Raw genomic sequence first — 27,898 nt, 5'->3', positions numbered from 1 at the left:
TCAGTTTTACATCACTGTGACCAAAATACATGACAAGAACTACTTAAAGGAGTAAAAGATTTTTAGGCTCATGGTTTCAGAGGTCTCAGTCATAGATAGTCAAGTCAAGTACTCTGGGCTCAAGGGGAGGCAAAAAGAACATCATGGCAGAGGGTGTAGTAGAGGAACACTATTTATTCATGGCAGCCAGGAAGCAGAGAAATGGGGGAAGGGCCACGAGAAAGATGCACCTTTCCAGAGCATGCCCCCAATCACAGCCAGACCCCACCTGCCTACAGTTATCACCCAGTTCATTTATGTTAGGATGGACTAATAGGTTATGTTCTCTTGGTGATTGCATCACAGCAATCCCCTCTTATGCCTTTAATCATAATATTCCTCTGATTTTGATTCTAATGTTTGCATTCCCTTCACTGGTTAGACCTGCTCCTCAAATGGCACATTTTTGAAATGAATATTATCATATTCACCTAATAAGCACTTTCTTCTGAATTACATGTATCTGTTAATATCATTTGCCTATCACTCAGGCTTTAGATTCAAACTGATCTTTGTTTTATTTACTAAATCTAACTCTGGATTTAGTCCTCATTGCTCTCAGTGCTTTTGGTTATTTTACTTCCTTCCTGATGCATCATATTTAAGTCCTGATTTTTTATTTTCATCACTTTTCCAAATTCCTTAGTCCTGGTACTCAAACTTATGTAAGAGCTACCCCAGTCTTATTTTCCATCTCATCTGCCACCATCTATTTTCATGTTTGTGTCCTCTGTATACTCTTCCTTGCCTTTTCCTTCCACACCTGCCTGACCATGCAAAGGCCTTTCCTAATATACCAGGCAAATGCTCTCTGATTATCCTTCCAGGTCCAACACAAATGCTCCCTCTTTAGACCCTTCATCTCTCCAGGTGTAACCTCTCCCACTTCAGAACATAGCAGGACATTTTCTTTCCTATGACATTCATCTTATATTGCTTTCAGTCTCTTCTAACTTATGAGGTTTTGAGTTCTTGAGGATAGAAAATTGAACCATTCCTATTTATATTCTACAGGGACACTGAGCACATCACCTTACTCAATAAGCATATATTAAAGAAATAAATTAGTTGAGTAGATCTCCCTCTCTTCAAGAGTGATTATTTATCACTAAAGTACACCAAGGAAGTAATAAACTTATATCCTGGCTGAACACGTAGTCTCCAAGAATACTGAGTAATTGCTATGCTAACGGATAATTTCTGTTTCTCGTTTGTTTACTGTATTCAAAGAACACTTCCTCTGAGTCAGGCACAGGGAGAGGTGATGCCAGTATTGCTGTCTCTGAGACTAACTGTGCATTACAATGTAAAATTTTAAAAAAATAGGAGCTTATATGAAGAAGGCATTTTAAATGCAGAAATTACTAAATGACAAATAGCTTTATAAGTATACTTTTTTGTGGAATATTATTTCTGAAACCTTTAGCAAAGCAGTTAATTATTCTAGTATCTCTCCGAACCTTAGTTTTGCAAACATTGTATTGGGTTTTCTTGACTAGTCTCAAAATTTAGAAAACCTTGCAGAGATAATATATCTACTTCCCATAAAGCTATACAGGCTGCCTTACTTGGGCAAGTGAGGATAAGCTGCAGTATTGTAAATAATGTTAGCTCAATGAGCAAAATTTTAAAATACATAATGAAAGGAGATTCAGCATTTCCTTTTTAGACAGTTTGTAATGAGCTATGCCTACGTTATATGCTGTGATCTTTGTGATAACCCCTGCATAGTAGGTACTTAGTATGTGTTGGCTAAATGTTGACAGTTAGCCCATCTCTCTATGAACTGCTATAAAAGAGGGATTTAAAAATTGAGCTTCCATGAAAAAAAAAAAAAGATTGGTTAAGTATGGACAAGTGTATGCTGCTCCAGAGAACATTAAAATGTTCAAGTGAGCAACATATTTCCTACATGTTAGTTGAATTATACAATGTAATAATATTAAGGAGTTCAGTAATGTTCTATAACTTTTGAATATTGATTGTATTTCTAGGTTTTCTTTCCTGTTAGCACCTTGCTCAGCTTAACTCAGACAGGAAAATTGGTCCATTCTTTATGATTAGAAGGTATTCTTTTGTCACTAGACCATGCCAAATTGATAGTTTTTATAGCCTGACAAGAGACCAGAGACCGAGTCATCATTACCTAGAGGGGAACACTTAAATCATCTGAAGATAGCTATTCTGTTTTGAAGGAAAATTTGAGTTGGCTGCTTGAGATTCTAAATCTTACTCCCCTGGTGGCAAGGGTTAGAGTTGCAGAAGAACTGACAGTTTCTACCCTCAGGGTGGGTAGATTAGATCAGAAAATGGATAGGAGGAGAGCTTGTCAAAGAAATTCAAGGAGCAGAGCTGATAAATTCTAAAGGGATTTCTAACCCTGTCCCCAGATTGAATCATAAATGCTTATGTTTTATAGACTTACACAAGTGTGCAGAAGGTACAAGAAGAAGTGTAAGGAATTTTAAAAGGTGTGGGAAGAAAAAAATATCAGGAAAGGCATTAAAACTCGGTGGTTTTCTACCTCATCATTTGGTGGTGATTGAATTTGTTTTGAGACATAGCTTTAATGGTGATTGATTCATGGAGTTTGCGTCTTACATTGTATTAACGGCCCAAAACTATAGGAGATGATTTTAGTAATGAACAATGGAAATTCATTGAGGTATTTTTGAATTGACTGCAGCTGTGTGGTCCCAGACTGGATGAGTCTATACATGAGTCTTATTATGATTCCTTTGTTATAAAGAGACACCTTTGATCACTGTACTGTAAATATGCACCTGTTGGAATATCACCCTGTACCCCATGACTATGTACAACTAAAACATGTCAATCAAAAAAAGTTTCAAAAAGAAACACCTTGTAAAAAAGAAGTTACCTCATGTGTGCATTTGTAATGAGCATGAAGTAGGATGTGAGTTCATAAAGGAATCCCCTCCAAATCCATCTTATCATTACATTTAAATTTATGCTGCTTATAATCTACTGCTCCATAGTTGGAACAACTTGGTGTGAACTGAAATATCTTCTTGAAGGCTTCTTTATATTTTACATACAGATTGTGATCGTTGAGGTTTAGCAAACACTTATTAGAATGTTTCATATTGGTTACATGTCCACCTTTTTATACTAATATATTTTTATAATATTACGGAAATGGTTCTGAAGGTTATGTAGGCTGTTTAAAGTTAGGGTTTTCTTTTATTACTCTAAATATTAATATTGATCACATATCTTTTGCTTATATATGGGTATATATGGCTAAATCCAGCTTCTAAAAGTAATAGGCAAGGATTCAAGTTATTAGACAGTTTGAAATAATAGCACTAGCTCATTCTTCTACTTAGTATTTTTCAGACCTAGTTTGAACTGCTTTACATATATTTACTAATTTAAGCTACAGAACAACCACATTAAATAGGAATATTATTACCTATACAATGTAAGAGAAAAAAAGGAAAAAAGGTGAGAACAGAGATGTTAAATAGCTTTCCTGAGTGAAAATGGTGTGTGGAAGAACCATGGTTTGAACCTAGGCAGTAAGATTTGCATGGTAGTCTCTGCTTTCTATTTCTATAACTAAATTATCCTTGGTTGAGTCAGGAGACAATAATTACCTATGTTACTTCAAAGCTATATTATAATATGAATATTTATGAACATAGGTATCTTTCCATTACCAGATTATGAGTTTGAGTATAGGAACCATGTTTTATTAACTTTGTTATATACAATATTCAATAAATTGTTAATTTCTCCTGAATTACAGCCTCAGCCTATTATTGACTAAAATATTCTGTCCAGGAGACTTCCACTTGGCAGTTGTAGGGTTTACACCCACAAAATTTTTAGATCCATAAAGCAAAAAAAAAAAATGCTATTATTATCTCTGAGAAAGTATTTCCAGGATTTTCTTGTTAAATATTTTTAAAAATAGTATAGAATGAATGAAAAAAAACTATTTTTGATTGATAATGACATTGTTAAATCATTCTTGGTTGAATTTTTTTCTTTTTAATTCTCTTTCTTACAGGGGGCTGCTTTAATTAGAATGCTGGCTAATTTTATGGGCCATTCAGTTTTCCAGAGGGGTTTGCAAGTAAGTCTTTTTATTTGCTACTTTCTATTTTCTTTTACATTTTTCCTTGTCAATATATTTGTTTTAGAATATTTCAAAGTTTAGGACATTGGTAATAAAAAATTCCTGAAGCTAATGCAGAATCTTAAAGTAAGCAGTGTCTTTCTGTATGACAGACACTGGTTGCAGATAGAATATTCACAATATCAATTAACAAAACTTGAACCATGATATAATTTAGAATATTTAATTTGCATTTTCTAAATTGAAGTGATTTCACATATATCAGACATTAGACAATATAAATAAGACTTTCAGAAAGCCTACCATTCTTTTTTTTCATTTAAAGGTTTATATAATATAAAAACAAATTATGTTAGCCTTTAATAAGTATATATATATTTGAGAAGCTTTTGGGGACATCCCTGTGATACTATTGCTGTTTTACTGTTGGCATACATAAGTTTTCATTTGTTCCACTGCTAATTTAATATTTTTATTTCAATTATAAAATACAATTTTTAGAAGAGAAAAATTAGTTTTATGATCTGCATTTTATAGTTTGTAATAAAAAATGAATTCTTACAAGAGGAAAATTATGAAACTCTTTAAACACATACAAATATAGGAAAATGGAACTTTTTTCCAGTGAATCTGCTGGAGTAAATCATGTTCCTGGGAGCTGTGATTGATGAATTATTTATGATGCATTCTACTACTTAGAAGTGTCCTTTAAAGTAAATTGATGTTCACCTGAAATACAATTATGCTAAGACAGAGAGAGCAATCAATCTTATCTGTTCTTAGTACGCTTTTCATTTTGAAATTTAAATAAACTACATCTGGGATCAGGTCATATTTTAGTCATATAATTCTATCTTTACCCAAAATAAACTGGGAGATAAAATACAAAGCAAGAGTTAAATATGTTGTGACAAACTACACATACTTAATGCAACAAAGAAAAATATATAAATTTTTTTGAGGAATCATTTTCTGTTGAAAATATTTTTACACATTTGTTTCAGCAGGGGTTGAAATTTACTTTAATCAGCTCCTTCCATTAGGGACACCTTCAGAATAGCTGAATCCATTGAACTTACTTGCCGAGTGCTAAAGGCACTATTCTGATCACATAGTTGGGAAAACCTTTCTTTCTCAAGGAGTGCCCTCCATGAATATCAACTATCTGGAGGAATGTCCTTCCTTATCCCTACTCCTTTGTTTTTCCCCATTGAAGTTGTAGCATGACAGTTTCAGAAAATATCTAAGCTTTCATAAGGGCAGCACAAATTGAATTTGATTTCCTGGCAGCAAGTTGATGTGAAATCATTTTCTGTATACAATTTTTATTGTTTTTTTTTTCCATCTGTGTGTATGGATTTGCTCAGCAGATTGAATAACTATAGTTATATTATTTGGAAAGGATTATTGTTTTGCACCATTTTCCCTCATTCTGTCATACTTCTTATGGTATGTAGAATATATCATTTTTAATGCATCCTTTTTCTCTGCTCCAGTCTGTTCAGTTGTATCTGAAACAATTAGAATATACCCTCCAACTGCCATTAAACTTCCATTTGAAGCTTGTATTAATGTGTGCCTTTATGCTCTGATACTTGATTTGGTTAATTTTCAACTGAGGGACTCTATGTTTGTCAACATTGCATTTCATTTGCCTTGTGACATCTCATTGATCAGATAGATCTGTATCCTTCAGTACTTTGCTTGCAGCTTTATTTATACTCATCACTCAAACTGATTTAGTGTATCATCAGCAGTTTGGATTAGTTTACAGTAGATCCCCATGTCTAGGTGATAAATTATCATCTCTTGTGCATGAAGATATATGGGGTACATTTTGGAGATGACCTCCTGAACAGACACTTCATGTCATAGTGCTGAGTGGTCACAGAGTTGATATTAATATGCTTCCCGTCCACAAGGCCCTGGGGAATCTTGGTTTACAAGTTGTTGAAAGAGCTAATCTGGGTTATCAGCACTTACCTCTGCTGGAAAATCTATTAATTGTTTCTACATTAGCCATGGTTATTTCTGTGTTGACAAATGGAAGTTTATTATTTGCAAACAGACTCAGGATTGGATACTTATAGGAATAGGGAATCCCAAACTGCAAATAGTGTGTGTTTCATATATTTTTTCTTCCTCCTTTTTCACACTTATTTTCTTCCTTCTTTCCTTTTTTCCCTTCTTTACCCTACCCCTCCTCATCCTCCTCTTCCTCCTCCTGTGCTCAGACATTAGCCCTCAAATACAAATAATGTCATGGCAGGTTTTTTTCTGCATGAATTTCCACCTAAAATTCTTGTTGTCCTGAAATTTTGTGTATCTTTATGACCCATCATAAGCTTGTTTGGGAACTAGGCAAATATTGTTTACAAATACATATACCATACATATAAAAGAGGAAGGAAGTAGGTTTCTGGGCTAGCTTATTTATTCATGCCTTATTTATAAAATATCTGAATATAGATTCAACTGTGTTTCATATTTTTATGTACTTGGTATGCAGTATATATTTTAAATTTCAAGTCAATCATATATTCCTCAGAACACAGGAACCCTAGAGAATTTTTGAGAATGCTTGTTTCTAATCATCATATAACACACTGGATAAGCTATTAGAAACCCTAGAGAATAATTCCATATGAAGAATCACAACTTTCCTTGCACCGGGGTTCTCAACACATTTTTGTTTAGTTATTACTTAAATGGTTCAGTCTTGCATTTTTTCTTAAAAAATAAATTATCCCCCAACTTTTTTTGTAAATACAATGTATACACATACATAAAATTAATCCTTTATACCACAAATAAATGTGCTTCAGTTTTAATATTTAAATTGTGGAACTTGGAATGAGTCGAACTTGAACCCTTCTGTGGTTGATTGTGTGTGCCACTCATAAATAATGTATTTTTAAAACATAAAAGTAATTGTATTTTATCAAACTCTACATATCTACTATCTGCATAATCTATTTTACTAAATAATAGCAGACATATTTTGAGAACCTGGAGGCAATAGAATAATTGGGGAAAATAATTCTCCTTTCTACTTCTAATTAATGCTGGGCCTTCCACAAGCCACTAAATCTCTCTTGGCCTCTTGCTTGATGGTTATAAAATGCAAGACTAAGATTCCAGGAATCTTGCCATCTTTCCATTCTCAGAATTTATTTAATGTGTTTACTAGTTAGACAATTTGGGTTTGATATCTTTAATTTGGGATTGTTTTTTAATTTGATGAGAAAAATTATAAACTAGATGAGCAAGAGTAAGTGATTCCCTGTTCTTGAATCTTTAAGGAACCATCTGAATATTAAGACTGTATGGACTTCAATGTGTGCAGTACTATAATAGTAGTCAAATCAGACCAGGATTTGTTGTCACAAAGAGTTTTTGCTAGTAATATGATTCATTATGTCAGTGTTAGGAAATGACTTGGAATATTAATTTATTTTCATATTTGTCTCTAATACTGTTTTAGTCAGTTTTTTTTTTTCTGCTATGACTAAAAGACTCAACCAGAACAATTGTAGGGGAAGAAAGGTTTTTTTTAGGGGCTCATGTTTTCAGAGGTATCTGTCTATAAGTGGCTGGTTTCATTCCTTGGGGCTCAAGGTGAGGCAGGACATCATGGTGGAAGAGTGAGGCAACGGGAAGCAGCTTCTGATCTGGTGATCAGAAAGCAGAGAGAAACATCCCCACTTGCTAGATACAAATATGTACCCCAAGGCCACACCTCAATGCCCCACCTCCTCCAGCCACATCCCGCCAGCCATCAATTACCACTCAATTAATCCCATTAGGTGATTGATTCACTGATTGGGTTAAGGTTCCTACAATCCCATCATTTCTTCTCTGAACTTTTCTTGCATTGCCTCACACATGACCTTTTGAGGGACACCTCACCCCCAAACCATAACAAATACTTAAAATTTTTTATGATTAAACTACAGTTGTCTCAGGAAACATTTACTTAAAGACTTTCTGATATTTATTGGCAATTTTTGGTGCATATGTTATGATTCCTTGTGATTCCTAAGGTGAGAATTCTGCTTACACTCTCCAAATCTGGAATTGACTGTACCAACACTAGGATTGTATTGACATGTACTGGTGGTTGGTCTAGAGGACAGTTATCATCTCCCTTGGTGAGTGTCATTCCAAGGGACAAACAAGGAGAACTTCACTTTTTCTGTTTTTGATATCAAGGGAGACTTAGTGGAATTTAGACTTTAAAGGCCTGGGTTCATTTCTCATCGTCCTGTGCTTTCCCAGTGTATACCCTTTCACATAAAAGATCCAGAAAATCCAGGAAAATTACTTGAGCTGTCATTTTGCCACTCAGAATTTTAAATGTTAGTCCATTTTTCAGATATATTAATTCTAAATCTATAAGAGATTCAAGACTCTAACCATAGTCATAAAAGATTGCTAGTCCCTACCTATGCCTTCAACTGAGAATTTAAAGCACCAAGGTAATTAACTGTCTTCCTTTTGTAATTTCTAGAGTTCAGTCAGAAATTTCCAGTCTTCTCAAAGATTCTGTTCTGCCATAAGCTTCTATTGAAACAGTCATCTATTTTTCCCAAAACTATTCTTCAGGTTAGGAAACTTTTGATGATAATTTAAGAAATGGTTTTGTCCCTGAAAACCCTGAATTACTACGACCCTGTTATCTATATTATCAATATTATCCCCTGTTATCAATATTATCCCATTTACATCTAATTAAGATAGGCAGAGTTTTGTAAATAACTGCCGCAGTCTGGCTGCAGCAAAATAGCTGGGGGGTGATGAACAACTTGTGTACGATGATACAGCAGGAGTGGAAGCCATTTATTGTAGGACAGGAGCTGTATTTATACATTCCACACAGCTTATCTAATTAACATAAACTAAATACATCAGTCAACCAATAAGGAATCTCCACACTTAATGGCTTGCTGGTGTAACTTCACAAACCACTCCCTCTGGCATTTTGCCAGGCGCCATTCTGACTTGTTTACAGACTCTAACATTTTCCCCTTTTGTTTAATTTAAATAATGACCATAGTGGTTTTTACAGAAACACCATAAATAACCTGCTACAAACAGAAAAGGAGGATACAAAATGCCACAATACCAAGCCAATTGATGGCTCCATGCAAGAAGCCCTTGGAAAAATTATACCAGCAATGACACCGTTAGGAAAGATACCGAGTTACAATTTGTTGTAGATTACAGTTTGTTGTCTCAGTCCAGGTAAAGCAGTGTCTCAATAGATTAACTCACAGTCCAGGTAAATCACAGTCAGGTAAGTTCTATATGCAGCTAGCTTAAATCACAGTCCAGGTAAGTTCTGCAGGCAGCTAGCTTGATCAGAAGTCTCGTCTGTTTGTCAGCCGAAATCTCCTCCGGGTTTTCAGCAACACTGGAAATTCTTCCACCTTCGTCTTTACCAGCACTGGCACAAAGGCAGGAACTCTGGATGGCTAAAGAAAATCCTGTAGTATTCCACTAAGAAAACAACCTTCTGAACAATTTAGTACATTATCTCAAGGTTTTTTACATTTGAAATAGGCCTTAATGGCGCTCATTACTCATCAGCCTTCAGGTGTGGGAGAACCATTGTAGCTTAGTTATTGGCATTGAAAATGACCAAACATCAGGGGGTCGCTGCCCCAGATGGCCCCGGGGAGAGTCCAGGGGGAGTGTCCTGGACTCAAACTGCTACTGGGCACAGGGAGCAAGAGCCTGCTAGACTGTGCCTCCTGGTCAGGTCTAGATTTGGGCTCTCGGCAGTGGAAGAGCTGGCTGCCTCCACTTGGAAAGTACTTGCTGCACCCTGACCTGCTGGCACAGGGGCAGCCACCACAACAATTCACGCACCCTCTGGCAATGAAAAGTATTCAGTAATAGCCTTTTGCTGCAACTTTTTTCCTGATAATCCTTCTTCTTCTGAACTTTCTTTTTCTTTCTGATTAGAGTTCCTGGGCTCTTATCAACACATGCCCTAACTGCTCTTGGTTCCACTGGGGTGCCTCATTCCCTTATCAATTTACTTAACATCCCTTCCATATTTTCATCACAAAGACAATACAATACACTGAGACAAAACAAGACACAAACATACTTTATCAATCTTCTCCATTTTCTCGAAATGGCAATTTTTCCTCGACCTATCTAGGGACAAGCAGATTTGCTCCCGTCCTATCTTTGGACTTTGGACAGGCAGCTTTTTTTCGTCATTTACCCCCAAGTGTCCTGGGGCTCCCTGTACGGGCCACCATCTGCCACAGTCTGGCTGCAGCAAAATAGCTGGGGGGTGACAAACAACTTGTGTACGATGATACAGCAGGAGTGGAAGCCATTTATTGTAGGACAGGAACGCTATTTGTACATTCCACACAGCTTATCTAATTAACATAAACTAAATACATCAGTCAACCAATAAGGAATCTCCACACTTAATGGCTTACTGGTGTAACTTCACAAACCACTCCCTGTGGCATTTTGCCAGGCGCCATCCAGACTTGTTTACAGACTCTAACAAATAACCATTTCTAAAGGTCTGGAATCACTTCCAATATGTCATTCAGTAGCAAAACTGAAACCCAGTAGAAGGGAATTCAACATTGGGTATATAAATTTCTTAAAATTGGGGAAGGGTGGGCATGAGAAGCTTTCAGAAAATTAGGAAATTTAGGTATTACAAGAAGTAATACCCACATTCTTAACTACCTACAGTACACCTGGACCACGGGCAATATCTTAACTGTCTTCTGCCAAGGCCAACGTCTCTGGACTCTGCTGCCTGAGCAATGAGGTCTTCTCCTTCTTTACCACCTTCCCTAACTCTTACGTATATTTTCATTTTATAGAACTTAAACTAGGACTTAACTAGCAACAAATTACAGGAGATATAGATTTCAGGCTTCCAGCCCATCCAATGAATAAGAGTGAAGGGACTAGTGGGTGGATTGCTAATTTAAACACACTTAAGATATAGATGTCTTTATTCTATTAATTAAACATTAGTTGCATTATTTTATAGGTTGCCATATGGAGATTTAAAAACTACTTAATCTTTGATTTGTCGCTTCCTCTGTTTATATTAAGACCATGTTATCCTTCTCTAACAGAATGTTTTCAACTCATTTTAATAGCTTTGTAACTATTAAGGTATGTGACAGGGGGCTGGGGTTGTGGCTTAGCAGTTCAGTGTTTGCCTAGGTTCAATCCTCAGTACCACATAAAAATAAATAAAATAAAAGTATTGTGTAGAGCTACAACTAATTTTTTTTAAAAAAAAGGTATGTGACAGGATAAATAAGGAAAATCCAACAATGAGCATATTTTACTTGCTTCCTAACTGTAGTTCAGTTGTTGATGCTCTGTAATTTCTAGTCTCCTCTTTGAATCAGTTGATTTAGTTATGTCAGGGTGAATATGTGCCAGGGATACATCTAAAATTTTAAAAATTTCTTGTTATGACTGTAAAATAATAAGTTAGAGAAAAGATGGAGGGAGCTTACAATTGTGTATAATTGTTTAAACTTAAGAATTTCAGGCTTTGGTTTGCAGGGTCACAAATATGGACTGCTCATTCTACCTCCCCCATTTGCTGGTCTTCTTGGAATATGGTAAGAATAGGCAGAAGATCTGAGCAGCAGTTTGTCTAAACTGCTTTTGATTTAGGACCATCTCTAGGTAACATCTGGAAAGTAAGCTTACCTGTTTTCCCAGGCCAGGATTTTCTCTTAACCATGATCTCAGTGAGTAATGATAACTAAGAAAACGACTGCATGATACAGTACCTATGGGGACTTAAATAGAGTCAGTGAGAAATGCGATAAGCAGATCAGCAGTAACCAAAAACTCTCTTTCACACAAGCTCAAGTTTCACTTTTAAAATCAAATGTAATTCTTACCTTCAACACATCTTTTTTTGTCTGTGATATGATCATCTCCAGATTCCTTACTAGGTCATCTTCTAAGGACAAGCTAGTAAGATCACTTGGGACTCCATGTGTCTTTAGTATTTACAGTATTCTAAAGTGTTTTTTGTTTTTTTTTTTTTTTTTCATTATATTGCCACAGCACAAGTGGAGTTCTCTCTGATGGCACACTGGGGTGGAATACAAGCAGTGTGACCTCATTTCTGTCCTCTCTTTTACTTGGAGAAACTCCAGTTTCTGATGTTGTTGAATTTTCTTTTCTGTACGGTACCTGGTGCATAAGGATGCTTTATTTTTGCCCTTCTTATTTTATTCTGTCTCTCTAGAAATTCTTGGTGATTTTACATATCCTCTTGAAATCTTTCTTACTTCTGTAAGTAAGTGTTTTCTTTAAGTTCCTCCTTCAATAAATACTGCCCACTTCTAGCATCTTTTGGCAAATTTTGCAATTTTCATTTCTAAGAATCTTATTGTTTAGTGCACATACATTATTTTACACCCATGTTTAACGATATTATTGTTAAATATGCATGTGATCAATAAATTAGCCTAGATTTCTCTTTCATTCTTTTTCTTTCTTTCTTTCATTTTTAAGACAGGTCTTTCTACATTTCCTAGGCTCATCTTCAGCTTTTGAACTTAGCCTCCAGAATAGCTGGGACTTCAGGGGTATACGACTATGCCTGGTTTTAGGAACTATGTCTTTTACATTGTTTTATAATTTAGGTTATAGTCCTATGATTTTAATCCTGATTCTATCTAATTATTATAGGCTTATTTTAAAATTAAGTAAGTCCGGTACTGCTTTTCAATAAATTTTTTTATTATATGACTTGGATCTTCCTTATTTCTTCCTACTTTTTTGTAATCTCCTTAATTACCCTTTTTTTCCCTCTGATTTTTCTGGAAATATAAAATAAAGCTATAATTATGAAGTCCTCCGATAACATTGATTGGTTCAGTAGCTATTAAAAATATAATTAGTACATAGTACTATTGCTTTTTCTTTTCAAATAAAACAATATTGTTTTAATGATTTGAACCTAGAAGTACCATTCTTCATATTGTTATGAGTCAACATCGGGGAATTGAAATTATGATGAAATATCATTATTAAGCTTGCTATAAACTCCAACCCTGAAATCCCTGTCAGAATGTGAGTCACCTTCCTGCTCAACCAGAGAGGGTAATTCAGCATCATCTAAAATATGGTTGAATAAAGAAAGATTTCTCTTAATTAGTATTTAACTGCTCTTTTCCATAAGGTAACCTACAACAAGATGTTTGGCTCCAATTATCAGGGTGGAAATTGCTTATGCAAATCGATGTAAGGCAATGAGGTGTGGATAAAAAGCAAAAAGGAAATATCATTACTATTGGTTTGTGCTCATAAAATTCTGATAGCCTGAAGGTAATGACAGGCACAAAGCCACAGGGATTATTATTAGCAGCAACATACTCGATAACTTGTGTTCCAGTGAGCTGTTATATGTTAACATGTGTACTCAGGTTTTTATTTGAAAACCTCAGTCTTGTGTTTGCAAGAGAGCTTTTGATTCCTTGCATATAAGTTTTAAAATAAATTAAAATGAAATAATACAACAGTGTTTCAAAGGTAATTTATTTCTGAAGTGAGAGTGTTGTGCATTTAACAGGTGATAACTGAATTGTGCTTAATCTGAAACTGTTGATCATAGGTAGTTTTGCTCAGTTGTCTCCATGTTTCTCTGAGAATGCTGTGCAGATTTAGATATGTTATAAGTAGAAAGAGGTTATCACTGAGTGATAATTTAGTGTAATCAATCAATACCCTATGGTAATATTTACCTACCTATTTGTAGGCCTTCCAGTTTTGTATTTATTAGTTAATCTTTACCTGGTTAAGGACTAAAGATACATTATGCATTTTACCTAATCAAGTTGACAGGACAAAATTATGTTTTTCATCTTTTAATTTTAAAATTATCTGTGAAATTATTAGGCACATGTAGTTGGATAGATGGATATATTTGTATATTGTATTTATGTGAATGAATCTGTTCTGTAAATACCCATACCTGGATTTACCTATCTGAAACTGTCATTAATACTTTATAGACATTTATCATTTGGGTATATTGCTAGTTCATAAGTACAGTAAACTTCTTTAGAGGCATTCCTCCAGCCTGTGTAGCTACCCCATCAGCAATTTTCTTCATTTTTAAATTTTATTTTTTTCTCCTATGTTATCTGTTTTGGAAAGTGCATATAATAGTCTAGGACCATCTATTTGGCAATGTTACAAGTTTTGATGCCAAAAAAAAATCCTCAATTGTGAGTATTTTATTCTTACTCATATTTTTATAATTGTTTAATGATACTATTATATAGCTTAATACTAGTAGCATGACATAGATGTACCATAATACTTTAAGTTATGTTCCTGTCTGTGAACCTTTAAGTTGCTTTCCAATTTTTTTAAATGATTCTTCAATAAGCATTAAATGATAAATTTTCACCTTATATTTTGATGACCTTTTCAATACATTTCTTATTATCAATCTTTCCTTCAAAATGTTAAGTCAGTATCTAATGCTAGAAGTAAAGTCTGGAAGTTCTCTTTTTATTATACCATAATCAAATTACTTTGGGTCTTATACATTTTCAAAATAAGTTTCTTACTAATTAAGAATGAAAAAGTATCTCATTGCTATTTCAGTGTATATATTTTTATCACCAATAAGGTTGAAAAAAATTTATATATATTCTTTGTTTATATATATTTATATAAAATTTATATATATTCTTCACTCTTTTTACTTATTCCCTTATAACATTTCTTACTGGTTTTCACTTATTTCAAAATTAAGATCTTACTATCTTTTACATAACATGTAAAAATAGTTATAAAATTTTAAAAAATGAGCCTTAATACCTATATTATAAAAATCTCCTCATGATTTCTTATATCTAATAATATTTTATGAAAAGCTAAAAAAAAAAAAAATAGTACTTAAGAAAAATGTCGCAAAAACTTATTCTCAGTTATATATTTGGAACCCGGCTTTAAAAAATGCAGATTCATTGAAACTTACATTTTGGTTTCCAAACTGTATTTCAATCTGTGGAAGAGAGCGCTCCAAGCTAGCATGACACAGGGAAATGGTGGTTTTCATTTATTATACTGAATCTAATATTTCTTTTGCAATCTGTTTCCTATATTCACCTTTTTTTTTTCCTGTTCAAGGTCTCTCTCTATGGTTATTTGGCAGATTTTTTTTTTAATTCAGATGCAGACTCCACTTAAAGTGTTAAAGTACTTTCTTAACTCTTTGCGTTAATAAACCAAGTCAAGGATTTCTCTTCTTGTACAAGCCTTGTTTAGTTTTATGTCTGCAGTCCACGTTGGTCACCCATCAGACACATCCAGTCATTTCTGTACATCTTTATTAGCCACTTTCTCTAAGTCTCACGCTGTGATAAGTGCCAAGTACCTAAGGCATGCTGTATACAGAAAATAGATCCCCTGTTCTCATGAATCATATAATAGAATAGAGGAGACACAAAATAAGAAAAAAGTGTACGTATCTTTAATGTGATAAGTGCTAGGAAGGAAAAAATAGGATACTGTAAGACAGCATGATGGGTGTGTAGGTTGGAGCAGCTTTAGATGAGTTGTTGAGGGAATTGAGAAGACATGTAAACCAAGGACTGAAGGATAATAAAGAGTTAAGGTGGAAGGAGATTCTGGAAAGAGCAAAGAGCTTGTGAAAAGGACTGAAAAAAATTGAGCATGTGGACAAACAGGGAAAAGCCAGATGAAGTAAGAAAGGTGGGTGCAGCCAATTATGCAATGCCCAAGTAGACTGTGTTAAGTTTCCTCTTTTTTCTGTGTGTGGTAAGATGCTATTAAACATTTTTAGAATGGATAGCACATGGTTCTACTTATATATAAAGTAGTTCTCAGGCTAATTGTGATAATACACTGGGAATGAGGTAGCCAACATATCAAAAGAGGATTTGGGTTAAAAGTAAGGAAGATAAATTTCTTTATATTCAGATAAGATGTTATGGAGGTTTAAAACAGTAAGAAGATATACAGAGGAATAAATGGATTTGCAATGTTTTTTGAAGATAGAATCTATAGATTGGTTAAAGTACGTCATGTGAGAAGTGGGAAGGGAAGGCAGTCAAGAATGGTTCTGAACTTCTGAGTTGAGGGCTTGGGAGCAAGTCCTAAAAGATATGATGATTGGATGTTGATAGGAAGAGAGGGGCCTATGGGAGAGAACCAGATGAAATAGCCAGAAGTCGGCAGAATAACAAAGACCTCATCTGTCACTAGTACCAAAAGAAAAGCTCCTTCCAAGAATAAGTTGGCCGACAGGGTTAAATGCAACCGTGAGGCGAAGTAGGATGAAGACTGAAAATTGTTTCTTCTGGCAGCCTGAAAACTTACTGGTTTCCAGTAAAACAGAAAACATGGCAGACAAGCTAGAGTATGCAGAATAAAGTTTAATCGAATTTGTCAAAGAAGGACATCTGAGAAATGGGGTCCGGACATATAGGGGAATAAGGGCGAAGGGTGATTATTGTTTTTCAAGATGAGAGCTAGCTGTACTGGTTTTGGGGGTCAGAGAAAGCTTCAGGAGAAGAAGGGTGTGATAATATTTGAGGAGTAAAAGACGCCTCTAGAATATTTGTCCCTGCAAAGATGAAAGGATTTTTCTTTAAGGGAAGACATCTTTCTAGTAAATTTGGAAATTGGAAAATAAGGGAAGTCTTTTCTGATGACGTCTATTTTTTTTCATTGTTTCTAGAGACAAGGTGAGTAGCTGAATGCAAATTGACTGAGAGTGCTAGGTGGAGAGGTTTGCAGGTTAAAGACTGGGAGGGGTAGGAAGGGACTGTCTGAGAGCTTTGAGTACCTATTTGAGTTTGATGATGATGAAATGAACCTTTAATAAAGCTAAGCTTCTCAGTTGCATGATGTTCTGTTGTGATGCTTAGCTATATGAGTGCAGGTTTGGAGAAGACAAATGCTTGGATTCATTCAGGGCTAGGGTTTTTATGAAGACAGTTTAATCAAACAACCAGGCTACAAAAGAAATGAAGATATTTGCCAGAAATTGATGAAGATGAACTATGAAATATAAACTGGATAATCAGGGAAGTGAAGATGGAAAGGATAGAAAAATATCTGCTGTTAATAATAACAGTACATAGTGTACTATATTAACAAAGTATTATGTATGATTTTAACACTGTGTAAAAGAATCTCTTTGGGCTGGGGATGTGGCTCAAGCGGTAGCGCGCTCGCCTGGCATGTGTGCGGCCTGGGTTCGATCCTCAGCACCACATACAAAGATGTTGTGTCCACCGAAAACTAAAAAATAAATATTAAAATTCTCTCTCTCTCTAAAAAAAAAAAAAAAGAATCTCTCAGGTTTCTGAACTATGGGAAATATAAACTATCTTTATGAAGTCCCCTTCTGTCGTGCCCATTGATATGAGATCATCCCCAGGAACTTTTCTGTCCAAAGCATAAGATAAAGAGTCCTTGGTCCCATCCACACTGATACACAGTTTCATTTAAGGGCATTGATTAGTCAGTGGGGAAGAAGTAGAGATAGCACATATTTCTTCAGTTTGATAATTATCTTTTCTAAGTCTTTCTGGTCACTTGAAGGTTAGTTTCTCTACTGCTTTAGTGATGACTTGAGCAATTTTGTTTTGTGCGGATGAGACTAATTAATGTTTCTATTCCATGAGCATCAGTGGTCTTGTGATTTCAGTAGAACTCTGTGGAAAATAGGGTATGAGACCCCACAACCTGAGGATCCATCCAAGACCCTTTTCTTTCCCAGAGTTGGAAAGAAGTCTTTTAAGTTCACCCATACCCTCCCTTCCCTTTGTTTCCTCCCCTCTCCTTTCTTTTCCTGTGTTCTTCCAAGTACATTCTTCTTTCAGTTTAGGCCATATAATTTCCCTACTTGACCTTTAGAATACTATGACTTCTCTTGGAGAGAAGATTGAAGAAAAATATGTTGACTCTAGACCTTTTTGTTTTTTCTTCTCCCACTGAGCATGCTATTAAAATAACCAAAGTTTCTTTGATTCTTGGTGTGGCAAGCATTTTTTAAGTGTTTTATTTGTTGTATGGCATCTTCTATGCATTATCTTATCAGGTACTGTATTATCTACATTTTACAGTTGAAGAAATTAAGATTTAGAAACAATTGCTACTTTCCTCAAGATCACATGATTGGTAAGGATCATCCTGGATTCTTACCTTGTTCTTTTACATATATATATATATACTGTTTTTACTAAGCTAAATTACAGTTGCTTCTCAACTGGTCACCAGGACCACGACAGAGAGAGAAAAGAGGTGGGAGAGGGGAATTCTGTGTACATATTTATGAGCAGTGGGCATCTTGATTTACACAAGGCAGTGCGTTTTTACCAGCCAGAATAGAATTTATCTATTTTATGAGCTTATAGTGATCAAAGTCCTTTATCAGGGCATTTGGAAAAAAGCAATTCACAAACTTCAGTTTTATCAATAGATTCATTTTATGTCTCAGTAATATTTCAGGCTTGCAGGAAAAGTGAGAGATGGGGATATTTTAGTACCCTGAAACACCCCTATAGACTATTATATCCACCCTATTTTGCTGACAGGTGTGGGACCCTGTCAGGTTGTTCTACAGTGAAGTACAAATCTAGTAGTGGCAATATTATAACTCTGGTTACGTGCCTACATGTTGAGGCATTGGTGGCTTGATCTATAATTACTACATAAGAAATATTTTAAAACAAAACTGATGTGAGGATATGCCATTGTCTATAATTTAAAACAAACATGCCAAAAAATGTTTTATAGGCTGGCAGATTGTTTTGACTTAACATTTTCTGATTTTCTGCTATATTTAGCAACCTCCTTTGAAAGTATACTGATTTTTACAAAATTTACATTTATTAAGGGGGGTAATGGATTTTTAAAACATGTAAAATGCCTTTTTGTGCTTAGAGAAATATCTGAATACTCCCATATCCAATAAAACCATTTCTGAAGGTGAATTTAGGGTAAACATACTTTTTAAAGTCAGAATCAGAATGGCATACAAACAATGATAATTGCATTTTCAACTGTTGTTCTTAGATTTCTTCAAATAGGTTTCTTTCTCAACTGTCATCTTGTCCCTGCCTCTTTCTCTTTCTCTAAACTGTTTCTGGTGGCTTGAAATTGTAGTACCCCAAAAGTTTGGTAATGGTTGTTTGCTATTATACTGGATTTTCTTCTTAAAAACTTACTGTAATAACAAAGAAAGGTTGAAATTATAATTTGTACCTTCTTCTCTTTGATTCTCTAACAGAATTAAAGTTTGAAGGTTCCTTTTATTCTCTTAGAAGGCTTTCTCAATATTTTGCTGTTCATTTTACTTATCTCCTAATTTCCTGCTGGTTTTGAAAATAATCAAAATAACTATCTTGGTGTACAGTCTAGCCTTCTTTATTTTAGTTTGTCATCCATAACTGTTTTGGTCACTTTGCTTTTGTTTCTCTAAGTCGGGTCTGAAGTGCATGGGCCAGACTTCAGATGGGTATTTGATATAACTCTTGTATGATGTTGCTGTGATCTGGCATTTTAAATCTACTTTTTTTTGGTTGTTGTTTATGCATCCCTTTAATATCAGCTTACTTTAACAATGCACGCATTTACAAATATTTAGGTCTAAAGTTTCCTTTTTCCACTTCAAAAGCCCCTGATTTATAAGTCTAAGACAAAAGTTTTATATAGGTTTAATCTTATTGTGTTGTAATACTACTTGTACCCCTAAATATGGAACTTTCTGTATTTCATTTCAGTTTTAACCCTACTTATCTAATTTTCTTACCTCTCTTTGTTTTTTTTTAATTTAAATATACATCTGCTTTAGTTACTTTTTCATTGCTGAACAATTTTTGAGGAGGAAAAGTTTATTTGGAGTTCATAGTTTCAGAGGTCTCTGTCTATAGACAGCTTACTCCATAGCTCTGGCCCAAGGGGAAGCAGAACATCATGGCAGACGGGTATGGCAGAGGACTTCAGTTCAGGACATGGCAACAAGGAATCAGAGGGAGAGAGCTCTGTTCACCAGGGACAAAATATGTACCCCAAAGGCACACCCCCACTGACCTACCTTTTCTAGCCACACCCTCCCTATATGTTTACAGTTACCAACTAGTTAATCCCCATCCATGGATTAATGCACTGATTAGTTAAAGCTCCTCATAACCAAACCATTTCACCTCTAACCTTTTTTTGCATTGTCTCACACATGAGCTTTGGAGAGGACACCTCACATCTAAACCATAACAACCTCTCATAAGCTCCATACCTACTGTTTCTAACATAATGAAAGCCTAGTATATTTACTAAATAGAACTTTGTGTCTTTGGTTTTTTATAAGGCATAAGAGATAGTTTCTACTTTCCTTTCTATGGATCATCAAGATCATTTTCAGCTGTCTTGATTGTTTATATCACCCATTGGTTTTATATCTGTCAGAATTTGGGGTTGCAAGCAACAGAAGCAAACTCTAGCAGAGTTAAGCAGAAAGGAATTTTTTTTTGGAGGGATATAGGTTATCCATAGAATCACTGGGAAAGCTGGAGAATTAAGATTACACAACAGATGGTACAAGACTTGAATCAAGAAAGCCAGTCAGGATTGGTGTGCCACAGTAGTGGCTGGTTCCATTATTGCCATTAGTGTAGCCATCATTGTATCACTGGGAATAATCTTTCAGGTTTTCTGACTTTTTGCATTACTTCTTTAGAATTCATAGTCCTAGGAGGAAGCATCCTCTTGTTTGAGGCCAGGGCACACACCCATTCTTTGCTGCCAGGAAATGTGGAGAGGGAGTATTTAGTATTTTGTTCCTTCCATTGTAATGGTGGGAAGTAGAGTCCTTGCCTTCCTCCCACATCTCACAGTGAGTTATTGCTCATATATATATATATATATATATATAAAAGAGTTTAAATGCTGGAAAGCCAAAAAATGACAAACACTCACTACAAGTCTTTGGAGGTATAATTATTCTTGATAGAAAGCAACAATATTTCAAACCTTTGCTTCAGCCTTCATGTCACATAGTCAGAAAAAAAAATCAAAGCTTGAATTTACCTGGCATTTTCCAGACTAGTGGTATGAGTAGAGGGCAACCTACTTCCCAGCATCAATGGGCCCAGACTCCTGTCCCCAGTATCATTGGAGAAACCTGCTGTGGCCTAGCTAGAGCTAGTCTCCCCTCCTTTGTATTAGCTGAATTTCTAATTTCTAATCATTAGCTGATTAGAAATCTAATTTTTTCCAAGTTCTCACCCTCTTTGAAATAGCCATATGCTTCAGAGGACTATGTCTTCCCTTGAGCATAGCCCAAAGCAACACTCTCTTAAGCTGCAGTAACAGGTTTTTGCTGAAGCACTTGATGCATTTTTGACAAATGCAAATTGTAGGGTATGAGTTCACAGAAGGTTTTAAGGGGAAATTTTCCTGATAATTGGAAAGAGGTTCTCACAAAGAAATTATGTGTTTTTCTTCTGTACAAGTCATGTTTGAATGTGGTGCTTGGGATTGCTGCTACCATCTAGTCACAAATCTGAGGATGAAGTTAAAACATATATAAGGTTGGGATCAAAATCATTCTAAAGGAGAGTGAATGACTGCATGTCTGTCCTACTCATTATAATATAAAAGAATAAATTTTGCTTATTTATTTATTCATTAATTTGTTTTGATAATAGGGATTGAAATCAGAGGTGCTTAACCACTGAGCCACATCCCCAACCCTTTTTTATTCTTTTATTTTGAGATAGGGTCTTGCTGAATTGCTGAGGCTGGCCTCAAACTTACAATCTTCCTTCTTCAGTCTCCCAAGTTGCTGGGATTATAGGCATGCACACCACACTCATCCAGTATTGCTATTGCAATGTCAATCTCTTCTGGATACTTTTGCTACTTGCAGCTAAACACTTTAAATTAGTCTATACTACTATATGGAATCATGTCCCAAGAAATAATCCATCTAAATGATTACATGATTCCTAGCATGTTGAAGGATTCATTAAAAGGAGAGCAAGTACTCTATAATTATTTCCATGTAAAATTTAAAAGATAATAGTGCTTTACTTCCTCAGCTCACTCTCTTTACTTTCCCCCTTGTCTATTAGTCCCATTGGATTTGGTAGATTAAATGTTATGAACCATGTCACTTGGTAGCAAAAGAAGTCAAACAAAAGTGGTCTCAATAGTTCACAAGTTTTTGATGACCTCATATGCAATTGCATATATCAAGTCAAGTTATATATCTGACAGATATGCATGGAAATAATGAATCATATCCTATATTAGTATCTAAATATGAAAATTTTGGTAAATTTGATGAATATAGGAAACCTTCAATTACTGTGTTGTCAGTTATTAATAGATAGGCATAGGCATAAAGACAAATCATATACATATACTGAGTATCTACTGTGACTAGTCTGGGCACAGAGTTGCTGGCTAAATAATGGCTACCAGGAGTGACAGGTTTCTTACTTTCTTTGAATTTGTAGACAACGTGAGCAGTCAGACTAATAAACAGACAATTATAACACAGTGTGATAAATGTTCATGTATAGTACAATACGTGAGACTCTAAGATTAGAGATATTCAACTTAGAATTAGGAAGAGGGTTGGAATGGGAAAGGAAAGGTTCATAGAGGAAATGCATCAAAATTGAGGCATGGAGTTTGTAGAGTTTGAATTCACTTTAGGTAGAGAAAGTAGAAAGTGATGTATAGATAATTGTATGTGCAAAGTACCGCAGAAGAGAGAACATACCCATCAAGCACCTTCAGGAAGCTGAAAATGGCTAAGTTGAAGTGGAGACCCATGAGTTAACTGATAGGATTGAATAAGTACAGAAGCACGAAATCATGGTTGACATTTTTAAGTCACACTCAGGTGTTTGTGTTTTTATTCTGGGAGTAGCAGTATGCATTTAACCAAAATTATTCTGGCTTCACAGTAGAGATTATACGTGAAAGGGCTGAAGCAGAAGCTATTGCACTTGTAGTTAGCCCAGTAAGAAGCAGAAGAATGGCTTCCAAGGAGGCAGAGGGGAGGAGAAATCTTGAAGAAATATTTAGATAATAGATCATGACTTGAATGTGGTAGAAAGACAAGGAGGCATCAAGATGATTCTTTGGTGGAGGTGGATGGAAAGGGCATGCTGGGGAAAGGCTCACAAAGAAGCTAATTTTGTGGGGGATGAGTTCAGTGTCAACTATGACTCTTGGTTATACTGTTGCAACATTTTTGGATATTGGATTTGGGTAGGCCGTTGTGTGCATGGGTTTGGTGTTGTATGTGGGCTATAGTCTCTGAGATCTAGTGCTCTTATTTATTAAATGATGATAATACTATCTACCTCATAATGTTGGCTTAGATTGAATGAGAAAAAATACAAAGGATCTCACATGGTACTAAAAAGGAGGCAAATACTAATGTTCATATGTGCTGTGTTCTTTATTATTATTAATCATAATTTTCATTCTGCCACTTAGTTTTCTAGCCTGTAGCCAGAAATAATTAAAAAAGATTATATCTGCTAGTGTCTACAGAGTACTTGTGATGTACTAAGCACTCTTCATTTTTGTAGCACTGTATATGTGTGTTAGAGGTATGTATATAAGTGTGTGTTTACACACTCACATATAATTATTTAATTCTCAAACTTTATGTAATAATACTTTTGTTATTATGTAACGATACTTTGTTATTTTGTTACCTCCATCATATAAATATGAAAACAAGCACATAGAACTTAAGCAATTTACCAAAGTTCATATAACTGGACCAAAGATTATATAGCTACTGAGTGTTGGCCCTTGGATTTCAATCAACAGTTACATTTCTATTCCTGCAGTTTAAACCAATGTTTAAATATCTATTTTCATAGATAGATGCACTGAAATACTCTTAGTTAATATGTTTTTAATTTTTAATCAATCTGTGTTATTTGTAATATCCCTTAAGAACATTGTAGCGGTCATCTTTGTCTTATCCCTTTTGACAAATCTACTATTTCTGAAATATGTAGTATAGGGAACCCTAAATTATTCTTAAATTGATCTTAAAATATTCTTTTTATATCATGTATCAACTCTACTGTTGATTGACTTTCATATACACAAATGTAAACGTAGATTTTTATTTCAGATTCACATGCCCAAGAATTTCCATATACATTGACTAATAGGGTTGAAAGAAACGTAAAATCTTCTTATTCATCACATACAAATGTTTGAATCATCTTACCAAGTGGTAGTTGTACAAAGATTTCTACGGCTTCAATCATGGAACTCTTCCCTCACAAATCTCATCTCAATATTTGCAGTCATTCTTAATAAATATCACCACCATTTCCTCAGCACCTGGAATCTGCCTCTTACTTGCTAAGTACTCCATATGGTTTTTGAAATGAATGAATGAATGAATGAATGATTATTGAAAATATACTCACTATTCTTTATTTTGTAATTTTTTCGAAGATATAACAAAATTTTCTTAATTCAAGATATGAATGTATTTGTGTAAGAGAAAGACAAGCATAATTAAGGAAATTCTGGTTTTGTTGTTTGTTTTGAAAAAAGTTGACATGTGTCAAATTTTAATAACATCTGAATATTAAGGCTTCTGGAAATCCAAGAAGACATGCTACCTTTTCTGAGTACTGACACAACAAATTAGGAGTTGCTTCTTAAGCCTGGATATTGACATATTAGCTGCTTGAAATAGAAATGTGAAACTTGTTCTGAACTGGGGAGAAAACCAACAACTCAAGCTGATAGTTCACACTAGGACAAGGTCAACTGAAATCATTGAATTGGATATTGTATATTGAACCCAGTAGTATTCCTCCATTTCCTTCTTGCATTAGCCTTAGGGGCACCCTTCATACACAGAACCAACTGTAAATTATTTTAATTTTAATACTTTTTGTTAGAGCATCACTAACATAAAATGTTAATTTATATTTCTTGAGTTTCATTGTTCCCAAATTCATTCAAGTGCTAAAAAATTATAAAGAATAATTTTCAAAGTTAAATCCAAAACAATTTATTTAAATTCTGGTTCCAGGGTTTATGTGGAAAAAGCATCACATGGCATGCTGAGAGCCAAATTGGGATTCAGATTGGTTATAAAAGGCTGTGTTTTTTAGCAGTTATTCATAACACCTGATGACGATGGTGGATTTGTGGTTGCTATGTTGGGATTGGACATTGAATCTCTAGGCTTCCGATTAAGTGGGAGTCACCATTTGCTGTGCTGTGAATTGCCAACAAAAGCAGAATCTGTCACAGGTGCTCCAATTTGTATTTCAGAAAATTTGCTTCTCTAACTTTAATTATCTCCAAAATACTCCACTCTATAGAGTACTGAAAGGAGTCAGCATTTTTTTTCCAAGTTTCAGTACTTTGATGTAAATTAGAATTTTTGTGAACTACCTACATGTTGTAGAGAAAATAGAATTTCAAATGGAGGAGGAGGACTTTTGCTGTACAATATAAAACACTATTTTCATTTTTCCACTTTGAAATCAGGAAAAAAAATCATAAAAAAATAATGCCAAGTAGCCATAGCTGAATAACACATTGATAATGAGACAAACCACACTTCTTTGAAGGAAGGCAGGCATGAATCAGAAAGTGTGTAGGTTTAGCCACTAATGGTTGAAAATGAGAAATGAGAAGTCCTAAGCCTAAAAATATTAAATAAACTTGGGAATAACTTTCTTATTAGATATTAATGTGTGTCTCAAACTCATGGAAATAAATATTTATCATTTTTGTAACAGACTGCCTCTCTTTTTTAGAGAGACAGGGGAATTGTAGAGAATATACCCTTTTGGCAAATAATCCCTCTTAAAATCAGCATACATTAGCTAGGGATTTTTTCCCCATTAAAATACTTCCTTTTCAACAATTCAACATAAAAACTTGATGGGACAGTTTGTCCTTATTTCATTGCAGAAACTGCTTCTTCAAAATTGGCTGAGGTTGACGAGCTCAATTAAAAAATCTTTGATCCTGGAAATCCATAAGAAGTGATTACACCTATGAAAATCTTTTTTTTGTGTGTGTGTGTGTGTGTGGTGCTGGGGATCCAATTGAGGGCCTTGTGCATGCAGGGCAAGCTATATCCCCAGCCCTGAAAATCATTTTTAAGAGAGGAATATTGTTGGGTGATTTAATTAGGAAATATGCTATAATGAAATCTCTTTGGAATATTTTAAAACAGATTCTTCATTTTTTTTGTATGTCTTTCTCTTTGTATTAATTAATTCCAAAATAGAGAAATGGTTAATTGAACTGAGAAATAAATGTGTTTACTGGTAATTGCTTAACCTTTGAATTGTAATTACAATTTTATATTCTTATAGGATTATTTAACCATTCATAAGTATGGCAATGCAGCGAGAAATGATCTCTGGAATACATTATCAGAGGTAAAGTATAGGAAGCTCAAATATCAAAATGTCTACTTGAACATTTGAATCATGTATATAAGCCATTATTAACTTTTATTGACACTGACAGTTTGTCTTTAGTTTTTTATTTCCATTTTCTTCATATTGCTTCCTGTTTTATTTTGATATATTATAATGATCAATGGTTCAAACTTATTTAAAGTACAAGTAGTGATAAAGATACCTTGCCTGTTTTCAATATGACAATATTTCTGAAATGTGACTCTAATATAATATCAGAGATTCATGTTAAAGACATTCTGAAGTTTCAAATATATTTTTTCTATGTGATTGTAGACATTTGAGGGATAGAAAATGATGCTACTTGCTTTAACAATAAAGTATATTTTATTTTCTGTTATGTATAGACTTTAATGTTAATACAGCTTTCATGCATGTACATATATACATATATAGGAAGCATAATTTATGGTAAGATTAATTTTACTAGTGTCTTATATTAATGCCACTTAATTTAAATGTCTTCATATTTAGGAAAGTTTAAAAGGTAAAAATTAAAATGGCTTAATGTTAATTATGTTTATAATTCATGTTTATGAAACTAATTTATTCAATTTTGGTTGTTAAGGCTTTGAAAAGGAATGGAAAATATGTAAATATACAAGAAGTAATGGATCAGTGGACACTCCAGATGGGTTATCCTGTTATCACCATCTTGGGAAATACAACAGCAGAAAATAGAATAATAATTACCCAACAACATTTTATTTATGATATCAGTGCTAAAACTAAATCACTTGAACACCAAAATAACAGGTAGAGCACTCTTTTTTTTTTACATGAAAAAATGCTTTTATTTTTATATTTCACATTGCACTTTTAATAATTTAAAAAGCATTGATAATACATCCTGAAATATTATAAGTAAAATATAATTTTATTTCTTTCTTTATGCATGTTATTTCATTTTGATTCTTTTTCCTTCCATTCTGTGGATACTTTAACCCTCAATAGGACAACATTATTTATTTCAGAAAATGGAATTTTCAATTATAAATGATGATATAAAAATTAAGATGTGATTTTTCACTTTTCTTCCTGAATATTTCTTGAATTAAATACAAGAAAAGTGTGTTGCAGTGAATTTTGAGAAAACCATGAGATTTATAAGACAAATTATAAAGGAAACTAACAATCCAGAAAAAAAAACAATTAAAGCAAATGAAAATCTAAATAATGTCTGAGTCAAAGGAACTTAAAATAGAATACCTAAAATGATCTAAGTATGAATGACGCTCCATATAAA

General features: G+C 34.3%; 1 protein-coding gene across 1 annotated transcript in view; it reads left to right on the top strand.

Annotated features, from left to right (window-relative positions):
* Trhde (thyrotropin releasing hormone degrading enzyme) overlaps positions 1-27,898 on the top strand; it is a 360,650-nt gene that overhangs the window by 243,092 nt on the left and 89,660 nt on the right. The window contains exons 7-9 of the mRNA XM_005330424.5: positions 4,076-4,141; positions 26,545-26,610; positions 27,221-27,408. Coding sequence (XP_005330481.4) covers positions 4,076-4,141; positions 26,545-26,610; positions 27,221-27,408 — 320 coding nt within the window. The remainder of the gene's footprint in view (positions 1-4,075; positions 4,142-26,544; positions 26,611-27,220; positions 27,409-27,898) is intronic.

This window comes from Ictidomys tridecemlineatus, chromosome 6 (assembly GCF_052094955.1).
Source record: "Ictidomys tridecemlineatus isolate mIctTri1 chromosome 6, mIctTri1.hap1, whole genome shotgun sequence".
NCBI lineage: Eukaryota > Metazoa > Chordata > Mammalia > Rodentia > Sciuridae > Ictidomys > Ictidomys tridecemlineatus.
Note: the sequence above shows the minus strand (reverse complement) of the source record. Positions and strands in the feature narration are given on the sequence as shown.